Source organism: Oreochromis niloticus, linkage group LG4 (genome assembly GCF_001858045.2).
Source record: "Oreochromis niloticus isolate F11D_XX linkage group LG4, O_niloticus_UMD_NMBU, whole genome shotgun sequence".
Lineage (NCBI taxonomy): Eukaryota > Metazoa > Chordata > Actinopteri > Cichliformes > Cichlidae > Oreochromis > Oreochromis niloticus.
The window spans coordinates 19,758,818-19,777,652 of NC_031969.2; the positions used below are offsets into that span (position 1 = coordinate 19,758,818).

At 36.2% G+C, this 18,835-nt stretch overlaps 1 protein-coding gene across 4 annotated transcripts in view; it reads right to left on the reverse strand.

Annotated features, from left to right (window-relative positions):
- Positions 1 to 2,778: 2,778 nt before the first annotated feature.
- The window catches only part of LOC102081603 (nuclear GTPase SLIP-GC), an 83,953-nt gene continuing 67,896 nt past the window's right edge, over positions 2,779 to 18,835 (reverse strand). For 2 of the 4 annotated variants that reach the window (XM_025906215.1, XM_025906213.1), the window contains exons 21-24: positions 4,682 to 4,812; positions 4,392 to 4,473; positions 4,168 to 4,218; positions 2,779 to 3,800 (exon numbers count right to left, since the gene is read on the reverse strand). In XM_025906215.1, the coding sequence (XP_025762000.1) occupies positions 3,784 to 3,800; positions 4,168 to 4,218; positions 4,392 to 4,473; positions 4,682 to 4,812 (281 nt within the window). In that variant the 3' untranslated portion in view covers positions 2,779 to 3,783. Of the gene's footprint in view, positions 3,801 to 4,167; positions 4,219 to 4,391; positions 4,474 to 4,681; positions 4,813 to 18,835 lie in introns of those variants that run through there. The other 2 variants (XM_025906214.1, XR_003219608.1) reach the window with 2 other exon arrangements.

Consider the following 18,835-nt stretch of genomic DNA (forward strand, 5'->3'; position numbering starts at 1 on the left):
AGATGGGAGTGGGTGGCAGACGGGTAACCTGCCTCAGAGGAAGTGGGATTTTTTTGTTTGTTTGTTTGTTTAAAATCAATCAAAGGGATTAAAGTTTACAAATATTATAGTTTAAAAACGCAGTTTCATCTATACTTAAAGTACACTGGAAAAAAACATTAAAAAAGGGAGAAAAAATTCTTTCAGCTGTTCCCTTTTTCACAAGAGCTCATCACAACAGACAGCTTCATATGTTAAGAATTTGTGCTGCTAACCAGAATCAAATCAGGGATCTTTCACTTCTTAGGCAAACAGAAAAATAACTATATTATGGAGCCACTAACATTATTAAGTTGCCAAACTACATTAAGGTTCTTAGATTAAAAATATCACCATAGGTTTTATTATATGCTGCCACATTGTACTGATAATAAAGGCGTGAAACAATGTTGGGTGATTAAGACATTTAAAAAAAAATCTTTATTATTACTATGCATTTCATTTCAGTGTTATTTAAAGATCACCAAATTGCAACAACAACAGCCTCAAGCAGTGGCGGTCCTAGCCTGTTTGGCACCCTGGGCGAACACTCCCGATGACACATCTGATTACCTGTATCTTTTGCTCGTTTCTCCTCCTCTTCTTTGCTCTTTTTTCTAAACTGAGCACCTGATGGCTTTGAACTTGTCTTGTCCATCTTCCATTGGTTTTAATGTTGCACTCCAGTATGAACACCCATCCCCCAACGCGAGGATCACCACAACATAACCTAACAGACCTACACCTTAGTTCACAGATTCGCTTTGTCTATGGTTTATTTCTGGGATTTCACACAACCCAGGATTCAAATCATGAATACATAATGGGCTTGGATTTACAACATTATGAATGAAATGTGCTCTATTTGGAAGCAGCAGGGCCCCCCTTCCCTTTCGACAGGTTGTGTGTGAGACTTTAAATTATCAAACTTTAAACTATAAACTTTAAATTGTTATTGTTTCCTTTACCCCTAAAGTGTATATTTATTTTCTTACTCTTCTTATAGTTATTGTTTGTTTTTTTGCACTGTTGTAATTGGAGCCTCGTTGTCTCGTCTCTCTATATACTGTACTGTATATAGCGGAGATGACAATAAAGTTTACTTTGACTTCAGCACAGCAGCAAGCAGGCGCACCGAGGGCTCTCGCGCTCACTTTTCGCATAGAATTTCAAAAAAACATCGGTGCAAATTATAAGTCTGTGTCATAATGTCTGGTGTTTTCGTGTTTGTTGGTTTGTTTTTATTTTGTTTTATTTTGCGAGCTGGTTATTAGATGCTGCTCCAGCCAGCCAAAGAATCCCCCGCCGCCCCGCCCTCTCCTCCCTGTGCAGCAAGCAGCAGGCGCACCTCGCAAACGGAGGGCGCCCTTACTCCCAGCAAATGGCCGTAAGAACACCGATCGGTGCCCATGCCATCCCCAAAATGTGCTGGCATGATGTTGGGGCAGCATGAGTACGAGCAACTTTTTTTGCTGATGCCTGTGATGCCGCCCTGGGCAACCACCCATGTCGCCCATATTAAAAACCGCTACTGTCTGTGCACCAACATATAAGCAAAATGTTTGGTTTAAGTCACTCCTCTGTGGCAACCATCTTGTCTTGCTGGGAAAGAGGAAGCCCTCTTTAAATGTAGCTCTTTTATAGGGTGTGAGCTGGAAAGAGTAGGAGTTTGGTTGGTCAACCATTTGAAGAAATGTAATTAGAGAAGTGTCAAATGATTTATAAATTGTGTATGTGCATATATGACACATCTGCTTCCATTATTGACAATTGTGTTAGGTTAGGATTATTTGTGAAAATTAATCTTCTGTGTTTTTCGTTTCCCTCACTGGAAGGATAATGCGATAGGTCAAGTTTGAATTGAGACGGCGTGGTCTGAGAGTATATACTGTATATATGGATGGGTTGCCATTTTGGAAGTTGCTGCTTGTGTGAAAGATTAGACAATAAACTAATGTTGTTTTCTGCTCAGTCAAGTCAGAGTGACGTCCGCTGTTTTCCACACTACACCTCTCTGCGTAACAAGCAGCAGATATGTGATCTGATGATTTATCACAGTTCCTGGATTGTCAAACACAGATTGCATCCAATTGTCAACTTGACTCAATTGCAGACTGATATTAGACTTAGAAATTATAAGTTGCCCATTGTGTGAATGTGAGTGAGTATAATTGTCTGCCTCTCTGTGTTAGCCCTGAGATAGAGCTGTCCAAAAACAAAACAAAAGAAAACAAAGAAAAATAACAACAACAAGAAAACAATGCCCTTTCATAACTATTCATAAGGATTTCCATAATGGGGATTACAGACAATTCAGGGACTTATTTCAAAGACTTTAAGTATTGAAAATGTATTAATAGAATTCAAATAACATCTGGCTATAATATTATGAGTAAGGATGTACAACTGTAATGGAGAAGGTCAAATGTTTTTCATTTTTATAAATTATATTAACAACTAAACTTAATCAAAAATGATGGCATTTTAGGATATTTGTGCTAAAAAAGAACAAAACAAAGTCTAATTAAGATCCAAGGTAAATTGCGATTAACATTGTAAGAAAAGCTTTTAGAAATAATGTGATAATATATTTTATACAAAATATACTCAGTTCTTTTGTGGGGACTCAAATGGCATAGAATACTTAGAAAGACCTGCAACAACAACAATGGCTGTTAGGTGTGACAGAGGCGCACCTTAGACAAACTCAAATTCTGTCAGCTGCACACATTGTCAACATATCACAACAGAGTCCACTGATACTACTACCAAAATAATGTTTATATAATCATATTTTTTGTGAAGAATAAACATGACAGGTAATAGGTTGTAGGGAACAAGAAACCAACAATTAAAGAGCATGACAAGAAGTGTGAATGCGTCCTTGAAAAAAAACAGAAACGTTAACTTTTACAAATAAATCTATGACTACTTGTGTTTTTCATACACAAATCCATGTAATCTATTGTTTGATATTGTTTTCAAGAAAAACACCCTCTGCTGTGGCTGTAATGTATGAAAACCTGTCAAAAACACACGTGTTTGTGTGTGAAAGGTTGAGATGAAAAATTAAACATTTATTTGAGGAAAAAGTTAGACACAATGCAGAGGGATAAAACTAGTCCTGTAGCTGCATGAGATGGAGTTACTTATCCTAACTGACCAATCAATGTTTACAAGATAAATTTTAGGATTCATTAGATTTGAGTACTAAACATTTTAGAAATCCCTACCTTTAAATATTTGTAGGTAAATACAATTACAATTTTAATTGTAAATCTAGATAAAATACATTGATATTCTATTTAATTACAGGGGAATTACGCCTTACATGTGGGCCGTATTATAAAGTGTTACCATGTTTTCATCTTCTGTGTTAAGTAGACTGATTTTACATGTACTGAAATATGCTATATAAATGTCATTGTCATCTGAATGAGCCATTACTAAACTCATGAATAAAAGCATTAAAATAGATTTGAAACATATGTAGAGTGATGTGATGTAAATTTCTTACAGTTTTTCCTCAAACTTCTTTGTCAGCCTCAAGATTTAAAACATTAAAAGATAAATATGTCTTACAGAAATAAAACTCCACAATCACTTATAATGACATTCACAAAATCAAAGTCAAATGTCACCAAACAACTTTTAAAAAGAACAAATAAAAACAACCGAAAAGGATTGAGACCAAATCAGATGGTTTTTTGTTTTAAACAATACTTCCTCTGGGAAGACCTGTTTGTGTCCAGGCTTCTGCAGTTTCTACCTGGTCAGCAAATCTGAAACATCCACAAAAAAAAAAAAAAAAAAAAAAAAAAAAAAAGAGAGAGCAAAGGTTTGACAATGAGCAATAACAAATGGAAATAATATAATTTCTACATTTTTTAAATATTAATATTGCTTGTAAAACTCCTCACACTAAAGAATACTAATTGCTATAATTAGTTTAAATGTTGAATTGCAGATTCCCCTAAAATGGACTCATTGCAGCCTCTGGGCTGATCAGCATATTTACTTAACATAAATGTTACATTGTTAAGGACAAAAATTTGTTTACTTTTTTGTAAAATTTAATATATTTAATGTAATACTATTGATAACATATTAGGATTTAACCAGTAAGGGACACTTCATCATCTGGAGTACCTGCAAGTTGATGATAACGTTTCTTCACCATATCAAGCTCTGTTGAAACATCTGAAAAGGAAAACATTTTTTGAATTGTTGTGACTCAGTAATTTATAAGTTAATTAAAAAATAGTTACATAGACTGAGTTATCAGGTGCAAGATTGCAAAGATAAAGAGAAAAGGAAGGAAGCATTAACAGGCACTTGGAACCAATGTAATTACAGCAAACTGTCCTGTTTACCTGGGAGTGAGCTCCCATCAGTCTTGAATGAAAGTTCAAAGGATTCCTTCATAGTTTCCTCCAGAGTCTCCAGGATGTCTCTCTAATTTGAAAAATTGCATTCACTTATCACAGATCAAAATATTGTGTTAAAGTCAAATACAATTACATTTAGAAGTTTCTCAGACTGGATTTAAAACATAAATGGAAACATACATTTTTGTATAACTCTATTCCAGTTAAACACAGAAAAAGCCTTCAGGTGAGCTATAACAAAATATGGTCATATTTCTTCATAAAACATGACAAACCATTAAACTGTGCAACTTCTCCAACATGGTATTTTTTGCCTGCTCAAACATGTCCTTCTTTGAGTGCACATGGTTCTTAATAGTCTCCCTCATGCAGTACAGCATGCCTTCTCCTCTAAATTCTGCAGCCTCTATAATAAGACAGAAAGCTCCAATCAGATTTCTCTTACTGAATAATGATAAATATAAATATGTGTTTTAGTGTCAAGTTGTGAATCTCTGATATTATTTCTTACTCTTTTACTGTACTTTACTGTTTGAATTGATGTATAGGAAAGTTTGATCTCTTACCTCTGTCTTGAGAAATCTGAGCTGCAGTTCAGCATTTTTGTACTTTTCAATCAGAGAATCAGTGTTAAGTGAAAAAGTCTTGATGACTCCGTTGAATGCTCCACATTCTGAGTCATTTCTAAAACATGTAAACATTGTGGTTATTAATGGCAGAGTTGGATTTATTTTTTTATAAATATCATATGTTATAAATTACATATCGTGGATAATAGTGATGGGTCGGTCGCGAACAAAATGGCTCTTAGAGCCGACTCTTTGAAGTGAACAATGCGACCCGGCTCCTTATTGGGAGGCGTGGATTTTTTTTAAATTTTTTTTTTCTCTTGCCTTCTCTCTCACTTTTTTTCGCTTCACACTGCACGTCAGCCTTGTGTTTGCACTGAGCACAGACGGGAGGGGCGCAAACAGAGCCTTGCGTTTGCGCCCCTCGGTACCGCCCCTCAGCGGTAGTTACACTCGGAACAGCAGTAGCACAGTAGCCCTATCATTATTGGATAATATTATGTGACTGTTTAGAAATTGTTTTTTCTTACGGGAAGGTCTTTCTGAATTCTTCATCAATGCTGTCAGTCAGACATGAAGCCAACTTCATGTTAAGGTTTATTAGGGTCCCGTTCTTTGGTTTGTGGACGCCACCATTCTCAACGACACACTTCAGTACCCTCCAAAAAGCACTGTTCCTTCCCTAGAGCACAAAACAGAATTATTTAAACACATATTCATGTAAAATCTGTTGTTTTGTTACAACTAGATTTAAAATACATACACGATACAAGAAGATCTTGAGTTTTTCTCCAAATGTACATTTGGATTTCTCAACGCCATCATCAAGGCATTTTTTAAAAGCCGTATAGGTGTCTTCCATTTCGTTGTTGACATTATCAAGTTGGAGGATCATGATTCTCTCAAGTTCTGCATACGCCTCGCCCTTTTTAACTTTCTGAAAAATATTTAAAGAAATGAAACCATAAAAAAAATGTTTCTTATACATTATGAATTTCAGTTGGTTTTAAAAGTCACTCTCCTGTAATAAAGACCTGAGAAGTAAAATAGAACAGCAAAAAACATGAATCAATTGATCAATTAATAACCTATAAATTAATAAATAAACAAAAACTGAAATAAGAAACACAAAGACATTTGAGAAATTCCAACATGTATGTTGTTCGGTATCTTTTACTTGACCTTACCACTCCTCTGGAGTTGGCTCCTTGAATCAAAGACAGAATCCCATAAGCTCCACTCACATAGTTTACTGTCTCTGAGTGACAGTCATTGAGCTCTTGCAAAAATCCCTGAAGTTTGGTTATTTCTGTTAAGAAGAAATTTCAGTGCCACAGTTTGACATTACATACTTTAATTCAAAATAAATAATTCTTCTTTCAGTCAGAGCAAACTAAAACAACATGTTCACTGAGACTTCACCTACCAGTTTCTTCTGGACTTAGATGCTTCCCTTTTAGGAACTCTTTGGAGCTCACTGTGAACACTTTGAAACTGTCATCAGTGAAGTGTTTCTGCAGAAAAATGATATTATTTTAAAGCATCCTTACAACTGTGGAGAGTCTGTATTATTTTCTGTCAGCCTATAAAACTCACTTTAATCTTGCTTCTCTTGTTGAATTCTTTCCTTACTCCATCCTTGGCTTGAATGTTTCTTTTAACTATTCGATCATGGATATCAGCTGATGAACTACAAGAAATGTGCAAATATGTACTGTTACCATCATCACTATTATCATCACCATCAATGATCTCGGGCAGGCTGGGTGGTTTTGTTTTATTCTTGGCCTTTAGGTGAAAATGTGGGAATCTCCCTTTCTGACCAAGCAGAGCTTTCCCTGACTGTTGCACACCTGCAACTCACTATCAACACCTAGGACTGTATTTAAAGACTGGCTGTGGCAATGTTTCTCTGCCTGATGGTGGTGGTCCTCCAATTTGTTGCTTTCTATTTTTAAATGTCTGGTCTGGTTAATATCCTCTCACACTCCTACTTGCCAACCACTTTAGTGTGGTGCTCTCCACTAATTCACAGTTCATAGTATATGTTTCTTTCATTGTAAATAAACCTATTAAGCTTCAGTTGTCCACCTTGCAGGTCCAGTCATTTATGATGATATGACGTTATTTGTTTAATGTATTTATTTTGACTGTTTGAAAAAAAAAAAAACTTCCAAATATGGGAGATTGGTAACATTTATACTTAAAGCACTCGGAGAAAGGCCAGCATGTTTATTTGGATAGTGACGTCACCACACGCTGACATGCTTACATACAAGTGTTTTTTTTGTCACAGCAACTACTTTAACTTTGTTGCTGAAGGACAGTGTAATGGCACCTTTGCTTTACAATGTAAAATAGCTGAATTACTCGACTGTAAGGACCAGGATATGCATGATTTCCTATAATCTCATAGATTATGTGCAACATACATTAGCTGCCATGATGTCATTTATATCTCTTTATCCTCTTGCTCTCCTCATTGCTCATCCTTTTCTCTCTTGCTGTCCCTCTAGAACTAAAAAATTCCACTGCCTGTTCCACTCTGGCCAGGGAATTCTCTGTTTATTACTCAGTCCACCATCTTCAATAAATGTTCTGTATTAATTACAACAAACACTCAACTCTGTGTTTCATTCTAGCCTGGATTGATCTTATATGGAAACACCCTGTAGTTGATCAGCATGCAAAATTTACTTACAGATCATCTGAATCATCAAGAAGATCAGACTTGTTGCAGATAAAGTGAATTTGCTGACATTCGCCACCATTTCCAATCAGACTACTGACACTTTCCAGGATCCCCCAGGCCTCTTTGTCTGATGCTGCTCGATTAATTTCAGTCACAATCCATACAGCAGAACAATCTCCAACTATCTGAAAGGAGAAAAACATGTCTCAGTGCTTAATAGAAAGATGACTGTTTACAGACAACGCAGTATAAGCAAAGAACAGTAAATGTGAATTACCCCTTTCCACATCTGATCTCTGCTCTTGTTACAGTCTCCATTTCCAGGAAGGTCCACAAGTGTGACATGCTGGAGAAAAGGATTGTTTGGCACCCTGACAGTCACACACTTCACTAGTGGCCAAAACCACTTTTTTCCTTCATTACCTTCTTCTTGTTTTGAATCACTTCTTGTGTACTTGATACATTTTGCAGAGAGTTCATTAGCCTGCAATAAATAATAAAAGTAAAGTGGTGCAGTTTAATTTCAGTCCTCACAGAAACTGCTTTACAAAAACCATTAAAAAGTCAGTGACATAAAAAAATTACTTATAGAAATTGGATCACTAAAAGTTGAGTAATTAGTTTTCAAATTAAATTTAAATGAACAGATTGTGTCATGTACAAGCTAGGGATGGACCGATCAGATATTATGTATCGGATCGGATTATATACTGACATAAATTGCTGGATCGGATATCGGAGAGAATTAAAAAAAAATGTAATCCATGCAATCCATTAAATATCACAAGAGCACCTCACAAAACTTGCGACATGGCGTAACCCAGCTCATGACCTTAGCAAGTCGGAGCAATATGCATCACGTGATAGAGCGGCTGTGGCGTGCGAGACCTGTCAGCGGTCTGGTTGAGCATTTGGAGCCTCGCTACCAAACCGGCATTTCATCTCCGAGAAAGTTATCTCAGAGAAGTAAAGCAAGTGTGTAAGTTCATCTCTGAATGTTTGTAAAGCATTCCCATGTTAAGCTTAACAACCGATATATGGAGCGACTGCCTCTTCTCTCCCCCTCCCTCTCCTTTTGCTACTTTAAAACATGAAACTGATCAATGATCAGCTGATCGGCTTTTCTGTCGCGACTCTCTTATTTGCTTATCGCCCGTTTTGTGCAACAAAGAGGAAACCAGCGGATAAACAACAGCAGCACGTTTAAGCTTGATAAACTGTTGTTAGAATTTATTTAATATTACTTTCTACACCAGGATCCGTTTCTACGTAGCTGACGGCTGGTAACTGTGCAGGGGCGGATCTAGCAAAGTTTTGCCAGGGTGCCAGGTAGGGCATTAACAGGAAAAAGGGGGGCACAAAGAAATACTTTTCTTTCTTATTCTCATTTAAAATGTCTAGCTTTTAATAAATAATTATCCGAATCTTGCAACCAAAGTTTTCATTTGATGAAAAAATATATAGAAGTCCATTATTGTATATAGTAACTATTAAGTCTAATATACACCCTAGTAAGCTATAGTACTTTTTCCTTTGGGAAGGTACCATCTGTGCAGTCTGCAATTCTGTTGAAGATGTATGTTGAATCTATTTAATCATTGTAGAAAAATAATTGGTTTCTGTGCATTTGTTTTACACATGCATTAAATTAAATTTGATGATGTCGATTAATCACCATGAGGCGGAGGGTGGGTGTAGTTCTCTATTTTTTTTTTTTTGCTGGAATTTGTCAACCCTATTAGTTAGGTTGTTTAATATTTCCGCTAAGTACTCTTTAGAATACCAGAATAGGGAGGATGGTGTAGGTTTAAGTTTATTAGATTGATCAGTGTTGCTGAACTATGAAATATTTTGGGTGCAGTGTGTTTTTTGCATACAGGTATAACAGAATAGCTTTAGTGTTTTGTTTTTTAAAACTTGAGTATGAACTTATACAAAATGCAGCAAGATATAAAAAAAAACAGCTTTATTGATTATAAAGTACACTATATCGGATTCATATCGGTAGATATCCAAATTTATGATATCGGTATTGGACATTTAAAAAGTGGTATCGTGCCATCTCTAGTACAAACTTCCCCTTGTTTTGTATTGGACCAAGACAGTCCCCCACTCTGAGGGGCAGAGAGGGGGAATTCAGGTCATGGGAAATCCTTTTTAGAACACTCAACCATTTGATAGTTTGGAGAAAGTGCCTAATTATTATTCTAAACCAAAATGAAAATAGATATTTATGATTTATGTAAAAGTTTTTATTCTCGATTTAAGTTACACTAAGTACGCACTTGTTCTCAACAGTTAGTATTAGTATTTACAGAAAGTACTTCCTTTGGTCATTTTGCACAGTTGTCACTTTGGGACACTTTAGGCTGCTCCCTTATTTACAAGGGGTCACTACAGCGGATTACTTGGCATGTTTTGATTTTCAGGGTTTTACACCACTTTACGCCATTCCTTATGCAACTGACTGTCAGACACTGATTTACTAAAGTTTTTGGTCACTTTGATTCAATCTTTGCTGACTTTGCTCAGCAGTGAATTTCTACAGAGCGATTTAAAAAGGGTAAGAGTAGGTTAAAACAGGGAACTGTTGTGTGAAGAGGTAAAGGTTCTTACTGCGATTTAAAAAAAATGGACCTGGACCAGTCTTGGGTCTTGTTAACCACAGTTATTACAAGAACAGATTTTTTTATGGATATGTGATCATCTAAATTCATTGTGGGATCTCAGTAAGATCTGTTTCGTTGCGATTACTGGATCTGTTTTCAGTGTTTTGTGTTTTTTAGACTTTTGAATCTATGCTGCATTCTGTTTTCAGAAGTGAATTATGTTTCCAATTCTTAGTCTTTTGATAATCTGGTCAGTTCCCTTTTGTGTCCAGGTTGTCCTAGCTTCACCTGTGTGCTTTTTCCAGCATCCCCAGTGTGTATTCTATCATGGCGCTCTGTGATAGTCAGTCTGTTACACAGCAGAGTTGTTCAGTGCTGATGCTCACAGTGCAACACTTGCAACACTTGACATGTGAATCACTTACTGATTCACATGTCAAAATCTTCCGCCTGGATTGGAGAAATTCTGGAATTTCTTTGAAATATTTGCTGTCCATGGGATTTTCAAAGGACTTTCTCCATTCTTGTCCATACAGTGCTGACAGCTTTTCAACAGCATCACGATAGTCATCATCATCTTCCTTTTCTTGATTTTCATTATTGTCAAGAAGCTGACGAAATGACCACAACTCATCTTTCCACTCCTACAAAAATAGATGACATGCCATTTATTGAGGCATGTACCCAACCTTAAGCCCCAAGAACTGCAGTGTAACACATGATTTTGCTTGAAGTAAAAATCAAATTTTGAGAATTAATTTTACCTCCTTTGTGATGAACTCGATTTCTGCTTCATACTTTAAGCTACGTGTGTTAGCTTCCACTTTGACCATGACTGAGGTGCAGGCATCGATGCTTCCTGAAGGTAAAAGATTCTTCTCTTTGATGATGGCATTTATCAAAGAGCTCTTTCCAGCTCCAGTTTTACCAAAGACACCAACCAGCTCCCTCTTGTCTGTCTCCAAATCACTGATCTTTTTCCTGTTGAACAAGATTTTAAATATAGTTAATTGATTCAGTCACAAAAACATTTTTAAGCATGCGTTAAAAGATTTCAAAGAGTTATAATCATGGTCGTGATTATCCACTGAATTATCAGCAGATATTTCAGTTTTATACACTTGTTCCACTAATTGTTTACTGTATGTTGTTTTGATCCACACCTTCCTTTCTGTGTCAGCTAAAGTGAAAATGTTTCCCTCAAGAGTTGGTAGATACGGGGAACAGGAAAAAAATGTAGCTAAGTCACCAAAACTTCCTAAAAATATCAGTCTTTGTTGGTCTTAACTTGGAAAGTTTTAGTTTACTACTGAATCATTCCATCATCTATAATTGTGCGGCTATAAGTCAGCAGTATAACTTAAAAATAACTAAACAATGAACCAACACACCAAACAGAAGGAGACCAGAAACAAATTGGTGAATATTGAACCAAAAGGGTTCATGAACAGGCGGCAAAATGTTTGATGTTTGGCACTGTTGTCTCACACCACCATCTGGCTGGGGGACTTTTTGTTTTGAGTTTACGTGTTATCTCCATGTTTGCCTCGGTTCTCTCCAGGTACTCTGGCTTTTTCCAACAGTCCAAAGACATGCAATTAGTGGATTTAGGTTAATTGGTGATTCTAAATCCTCATCAGTCCATTTTGTGCATTTTTGCTGTGTGGAACCAGGCTGATACATTAGAGAATATATGGATGACTGGGTGTGTAAAGCGCTTTGGGGTCCTTAGGGACTAGTAAAGCGCTATACAAATACAGGCCATTTACCAATATAAAAAACGTAATACTTACCTCAAGAAAGCACTGAGTTTGTCTTGGTCATTTAGTCTGGCATGTACAAATGTCATGATGCTTTTCACATCAGACAGTATGATTGATTCTGTGGACAAAAAAAGTAGTAAATAAACTATTTAGAAGGAACTATAGACTAGAATAACCAGAAAATGTAAAAACTCATGTTAAAAAACAATAAAAACCTGTGTGAATTAAATATCAGAAGCATAATGTGACAACTTAGCAGTTGAACTTAGTATACCATGCATCATGTGACTGGTAAATTTTGACAACAGCCCAAAGAAAAAGTAATTTCTAGCATCAAAGATGGAACTCACATGTTGGAAAAATTGTGCTGCACAAAACTTTAACCCTATAGTGGCTTAAACTGTGACACGGTTTAGAAAGAGACGTAAATACCTTTAAATCCTGACATAGACAGACGCTGTCGCTTAGCTGGTGACTGCAACCTGCTGGCATCACTTTGAAGGTCTGATTTTCTCTTTCCTGATTGGATAAAAACAACAAAAAATAAGAACAAAAAATGTGTTTCAATCAGCATTGTAATTTATTCTTAGTAAAGTTATGTAGATTGAAAGGCACCAATATTTTATGCAAACACAGAATAATATGAGATGCAATAAATATGATGCATGTCTCACCTGTATCACTTGTGGATGGCAAGACCTGAGGATGAATATGAGTTATACAGGAAATTATCACTATTTGCATTGGCATTGTTGTTTAACAACATTTAAAGGACACTAACATACAAGTTTTACAATCAACAAACTTAAATGCAGTTATATAATTAAGATTAGTAGTTACTGAAAAAAACCTACGGCGTTACTTTTAACGCTGTTATTTCCATCACTGATTATTACTGCCAGTGTATTTTTAAATATACAGATAATTCTAACAAAAAATTCACCTCTGTACACTAGCATAGCAATGATTGTCATTCATTAGCTTAGCTTGGCTGTAGCCAGCTCACTAGGAGCATGGCCTCTTCACCTGTCCCTTCTGCACTTTCCTGCTTATTGTGTCAGATGTTTAGTTACTCCTCAGTCTCCTTTAGCAATAATGATACTTGCATTAAATGTATCCTATTTGCAGCTCTGGAGGTTAGGATCACAGAATTGGAAACTCTGCTTAGCACCCTTAAAAATCCCATAGCTAGCCAGGCCCCTGTAGCCTGTCCAGCCAAAGGTTAGCTCCCTCTGGCAGATTGTCCTGAGCAGCCGGGGAAATAAGATGGCTGGGTGACAATGAGGAGGAAGCGTAGTCTTAAACAGAAGCCCCTGGTACACCACCAACCCATTCATGTGTCTAACTGTTTTTCCCCACTTGGTGACACACCCGCCGGGGATCAAACTCTGGTAATTGGTGATTCTGTTCTGAGACGTGAATCTAGAGACACTAGCAAAGACGACCAGAACAGGCGACACTGAGGGAAATTTAAAACTGCTGGCTAAGTAAAACTGTAACTTACGTCGGCAGTAATGACACTCCGTTACATCAATCGGTGGTCACTAAAATTAATATTGAATCAGTATGTAACCTTATAGGCAAAAGAATGGAGCTTTACTTTGTCTCAGGCAGTTGGGTCATATGTCTGAAGTTCAGTATAATCCTTACCTGAACCACATCAGCTGCTTCTTCATGCTCCTGTTCACACTGCAGATAAAAGGTGCAAAGCCAAATATAATAATGAGCACTTAAACATGTATTAAAAATTGTATTTCTTGTATAGATGCTAAATCTGTTTCTTGATTTCTGTTTTGTTCTTCCTCTACAATCAAAACATTGTAAATCCATCTTAGTAAAGAGTTAACAAAAATTACACTACATATTATTACTGCCAGCACATTTTTTTAATATCCAGATAATTCTAGCAAAAATTCACCTCTGTACACTAAAATAACAAGGATTGTCAAAAAACTTAATTACCTTTAACAGCTTGAGTTTCTTCTTGAATTTCACTCTTGGTCCAGCTTTTGTGATCAAATTATCAATTTCCCAATCATCAAGATCACACAGACTTTCTGCATCGATTTGTTCATCTGTAATTAAAAATAAAGTTGCAGAGATAAAGATTATTCTCAACTTGCTTCAGAAATTCTTGTTAGATGAGTGAAAAATCTATGAGCTGTTTTACAGTCAACAGATCACATCAGGATCAATATCTGTACCCATCAGGGATTCACGTTAATACTTTACCTTTAAATTTCTCCACCCACTCACTTAGCCCCCATTCAACCAGTTTGGTTCTTACGAAATCATCCATGACCAAGAAATGAAACTGAAACTGAAATATAAAATGTAATATTTAACCAGACAGTACTGCTTTACAGATTAGACATTTGTGACCAGCTTCTTCTTTAATGCATATTGTAGAAATGTTTAGCTTATTTTAGAGTTTAGATATGTAGGAATGTTTAGTTTGTTTTAGAGTTTAGAAATGTGTTAAGATAGAATGTAGAATTATGGTAGAGACACTGACACTGCCCTGGATATAAATAAAGGCCTGACTGTGTCATGAACTTAGGAGTAGATCTTAGGAGACCAACCCCCCCCCAGTTTGAACGGTGAAGCTAAGACAGAAAGGAGTTAATGTTAAGTGGAAATTCCTCAGGGCATACCTAGGTGGGGGTCTCAACATTTGTAACTTGATAACTGTGGTCTGGAAGGGAGATGGTTTTTATGGCCCCTAGGAAGAGACACACACCCACAGTGTTTTAACTGTTACACTCACACATCCACATGCACACTCACTCACGTGCACTCACATAGACACGTGGGAACGTGCACACACAGGCACTCACGTGCTCGTGCACATAGACACAGACACAGAGTTTGCAGGGGGTTTTATGATGGGGTCGCCTCTATAAAGCTGGGTGTAACTAACAAAGAGGTGAAGATTGTTTCAGAGGGACACCGGCCTCGTCTTCCCTTCTAGAAGTGCATGCTTAAATGAAGATGAATAAAGTTGAATAAAGATTTTGTAAAAATGACTACTGGGTCCAGTGCATCTCTGGAGGCCCGAGGAATAAAAAAGAACCGGGGTAAAACTGATTTCCCAACAATATATAATCAGAGATACTGATATTAAATTGAGATTAAAAGTTCAAACTGCTCACCTTTTGTTAGAAGTAATGCAGGAAAAGGCTGCTGAGGGAGATGTGAAGTAAGCAGCGAGACACAAACAGGAAACAGGCGGGAAAAAAGAAATCGAGCAAAAAGCAAAGTCCACAAACAGATACGGTTAAAAACAAACTGGAACTGTGTGGCTCAGACTGCACAGGTGCAACTGCATCTATACATATAATAGAAAGGTAAATCCAACATGAGTAAAGCGGGTGCAGGGGAAAGCAGAACGGAGAACTGAGAAAAGCAGGAAGAGGAGGTGTTTGTGCAGCGCAGATGGGAGTGACTGGCAGACAGTTAACAACCTTCCTCAGAGCAAGGGTCTTTTTTTTTTTTTTTTAAACAAGGAAGTGAAACGATGTTGGGTGATGAACACTTTTAAAAAAATTCTTAATTAATACCATCTTTAATCCTCACAAATACTAAGAAAAATATAAATTGCCACTATTTTCTGTCACAGTCATCAGCCCGCCCTCGAACAGCAAATAATATGCAACTGTTAAGTTTGACTTGCTGAATTATGGTGTATAGCTAGTAGATTCACTGACAATTAGAAGCAAAAAGAATTTATAAATCTTGACTGAAAGTTGTTGCTTAATCAGTGTTTGTGTTTTTAGAATGGCGTATTTAACATGCTCAAATGTTGTATTGTGGAATAATACAAATAAAAGGACTTAACATCCGGCCTTTTTATGGGAATCGCAATGCAGAGTGATAAAACTGAGTTTATTTAGATGTTATTTGCTAATAGTTTATCACGTTTAAATCTAATCAATATGATGAAAGAGAAAATAATGAAATTATTTTGATGCCTGACTTTTTCACCCAGATTGGGGGAGTGTTTTTGACTACGCTGCTCATCCTTGTGTCTCTGTGTGTGTGTGAGATTGTGGAAGTCTGAGAGATGTGAGAATCTCTGAGTTTACCGTGCATGATTAAGAAAGAAGTTATATTAAGTATGTTGTGATTGGTAAATGCAAAAAATTCATGTGTAATTAATAGAATATATATGATTATACATGAAGTGTATGAAGGAAAGTATATTCACATGTGAGAGAAACAACAGGATGGGATGCCCATCTTCTGCCCTTCTTCCTCTTACCAAATGTGGTAAGAGGAAGAAGGGCAGAAGTTATGCATATAGCATAGCCAAATGGCCAAGAATGCTCCTAAGAGGTCACTTAGGAGCACTGAGGATTCTTCTAGTTTCCAGCAATGGGTAGAGAACATTATCAGTAAATCCAGACTTGGTAGTTCACAGTTGGAAATGACAGCAAAAAAACTGCCAAAGGATTAGGTGCTGCCGAACACTATGAACTTACAAATTATAATTTTTTGGCTTTTTTCTCTACTCGTACAATGTTGGATCATAATTTCAAAGTAATTGAAGAACACTATAGAGTTACTACCTTCCTATTGGATTATATTGACAGGGAACAGAAATAAATCCATCTTCAGGCCTGGATGAGCCCATCCTCTCTCTCTCATTCCTCCCAAGATCAGTATTAGGAATCTACAGTAGAGTAGATTAATTAGATAAGTACAAAATCAAGTGATTTTATTAAGTGATTATTAATATTACTTGATTGAGCTTTTGCTTTCCTCCTGCTAAATTTCTTTAATTTAATATTCGGCATTCAAAAAGTCTAAATTGTGGACATTGGTCTTTTAACCCTTTGTGAAACAGTAAATGTAAAAACCTCTATTATTTTAATATCACACAAAAGGTTATAAAAGGTTACTTTGGCCATAAAAGTTAACAGATCTTTGGGCCCTATTTTGCAGGCCACTAAACTTTAACCCAGTTAGTTACCAGTTACACAGATTATAGGGGAGAGCTGCTGATAACAGATGTGACTGGAGGATTGTAGATGACCTGTAAGGCCACTGAGACAAGAACGCCTTCAAAAGAAGCAGGATCACCAATCATTCGACTTCTGACTGATAAATGGTTTGTGGTTCAGTCTTTACAGTTCATAGATAATTTTGTTGTATGTTACAAACTGCTGTGGTGCTGTGAAATACTTTTTGGCAGGCAGCTTATTTTTAGGGTCAGAAAAACAAGAACAGGGTTTGAAAAACATGTTTCCATCTTACAGCATAGAATCAATACAGAATAGAAACAACTGAAAACAATATGATATAATAGTTAAAGTAGAAGCTGAGACTTGTTTTTTTGTTGCTGCTTTATTACTCATATGACAACCAAAAAAACCATTGTAACACAGTAAATAATATGAAAATGGTATACATAAGTCATGTGCTATAAAAGTCTGAAGAATACAACTGACAAATTCATCATGAAAATAAATGAATCATGACTAAAAAAAATCTACAATAGAAAGAAAAACATAAATTGAATCCTTAAAACTGAAAAGAGTCGGAATATCACAGTATTCCTGTGGTTTAAAACACTAAAATTAAAATCTGTAACATTGTAGTTCTACTGCTGTATCTAATTTGACTGAATTTCCCGGAGGAACCCACCCAAGGGATTAATAAAGTTTCATCTAATCATCTAATCTTCTGTATAACTAGGGTCTACAAATAATGAATAATGCTGGCCATTTGGTTTAGACCCTCACAATTAAAACCTTAATACCCCTGGGAGGAATTAATACTTAAAAATCTCCATCCATCCATTTTCTTCTGCTTATCCAATTCGGAGTTGCTGGAGCCTTTCCCAGTTGTCAGGCGAGAGGCAGAGTACACCCTGAACAGGTTGCTAAGGTTATTCCACTCAACTAAAACTAAACTAAAAACTAAGACTAGATATGAATATTTTAGTTAAACAAAATAAAAACAACAAACATCAGAAACAACTATATGAACTAATTTGAAATACAAATCAGTTTATAGAGGAAATAGTTTTAGTTTTAGTATTTGTTAGTTTGGTAAAAATGTTATTACAATGTGCCTGACATGGCATTGATGGACGTGTTTGAGACACTGGACATCTACAAGACAAGTGGGTCAACTGTTTTCAAAAAGTGAAATGTTTCTATGGTAATACCTGCACTGGTTTTCCTCAAGTTTGCCTCTGACATTTGCACTAAATACAACAATAATTAAAAAAATTATAAAACTAATAAAACTGAACTAAAACTAAACATTTTCAAACAATAAAAAATAATTGAAACAAGAACAGTCTTGGAACTTACTGAAACTAAACAGAAATAAAAACAAAAAGTTAAAATGAAATAAAATAAAAATGAATTACAAAATACAAAACTATAATAATTTTGTCATACAGCTAACAGTGAAACACAATCATTCTTACTTACATGTACTTCCGTATTCAAGATCACCAATTAACCTACAGTGAGGCAAAAAAGTATTTAGTCAGCAACCAACTGTGCAAGTTCTCCCACTTAAAAAGATGAGAGAGGCCTGTAATTTTCATCATAGGTATACCTCAACTATGAAAGACAAAATGAGAAAAACAAATCCAGAAAATCACGCTGTCTGATTTTTAAAGAATTTATTTGCAAATTATGGTGGAAAATAAGTATTTGGTCACCTACAAACAAGCAAGATTTCTGGTTCTCACAGACCTGTAACAACTTCTGTAAGAGGGTCCTCTGTCCATTCATTACCTGTATTAATTAATGCACCTGTTTGAAGTCGTTACCTGTAT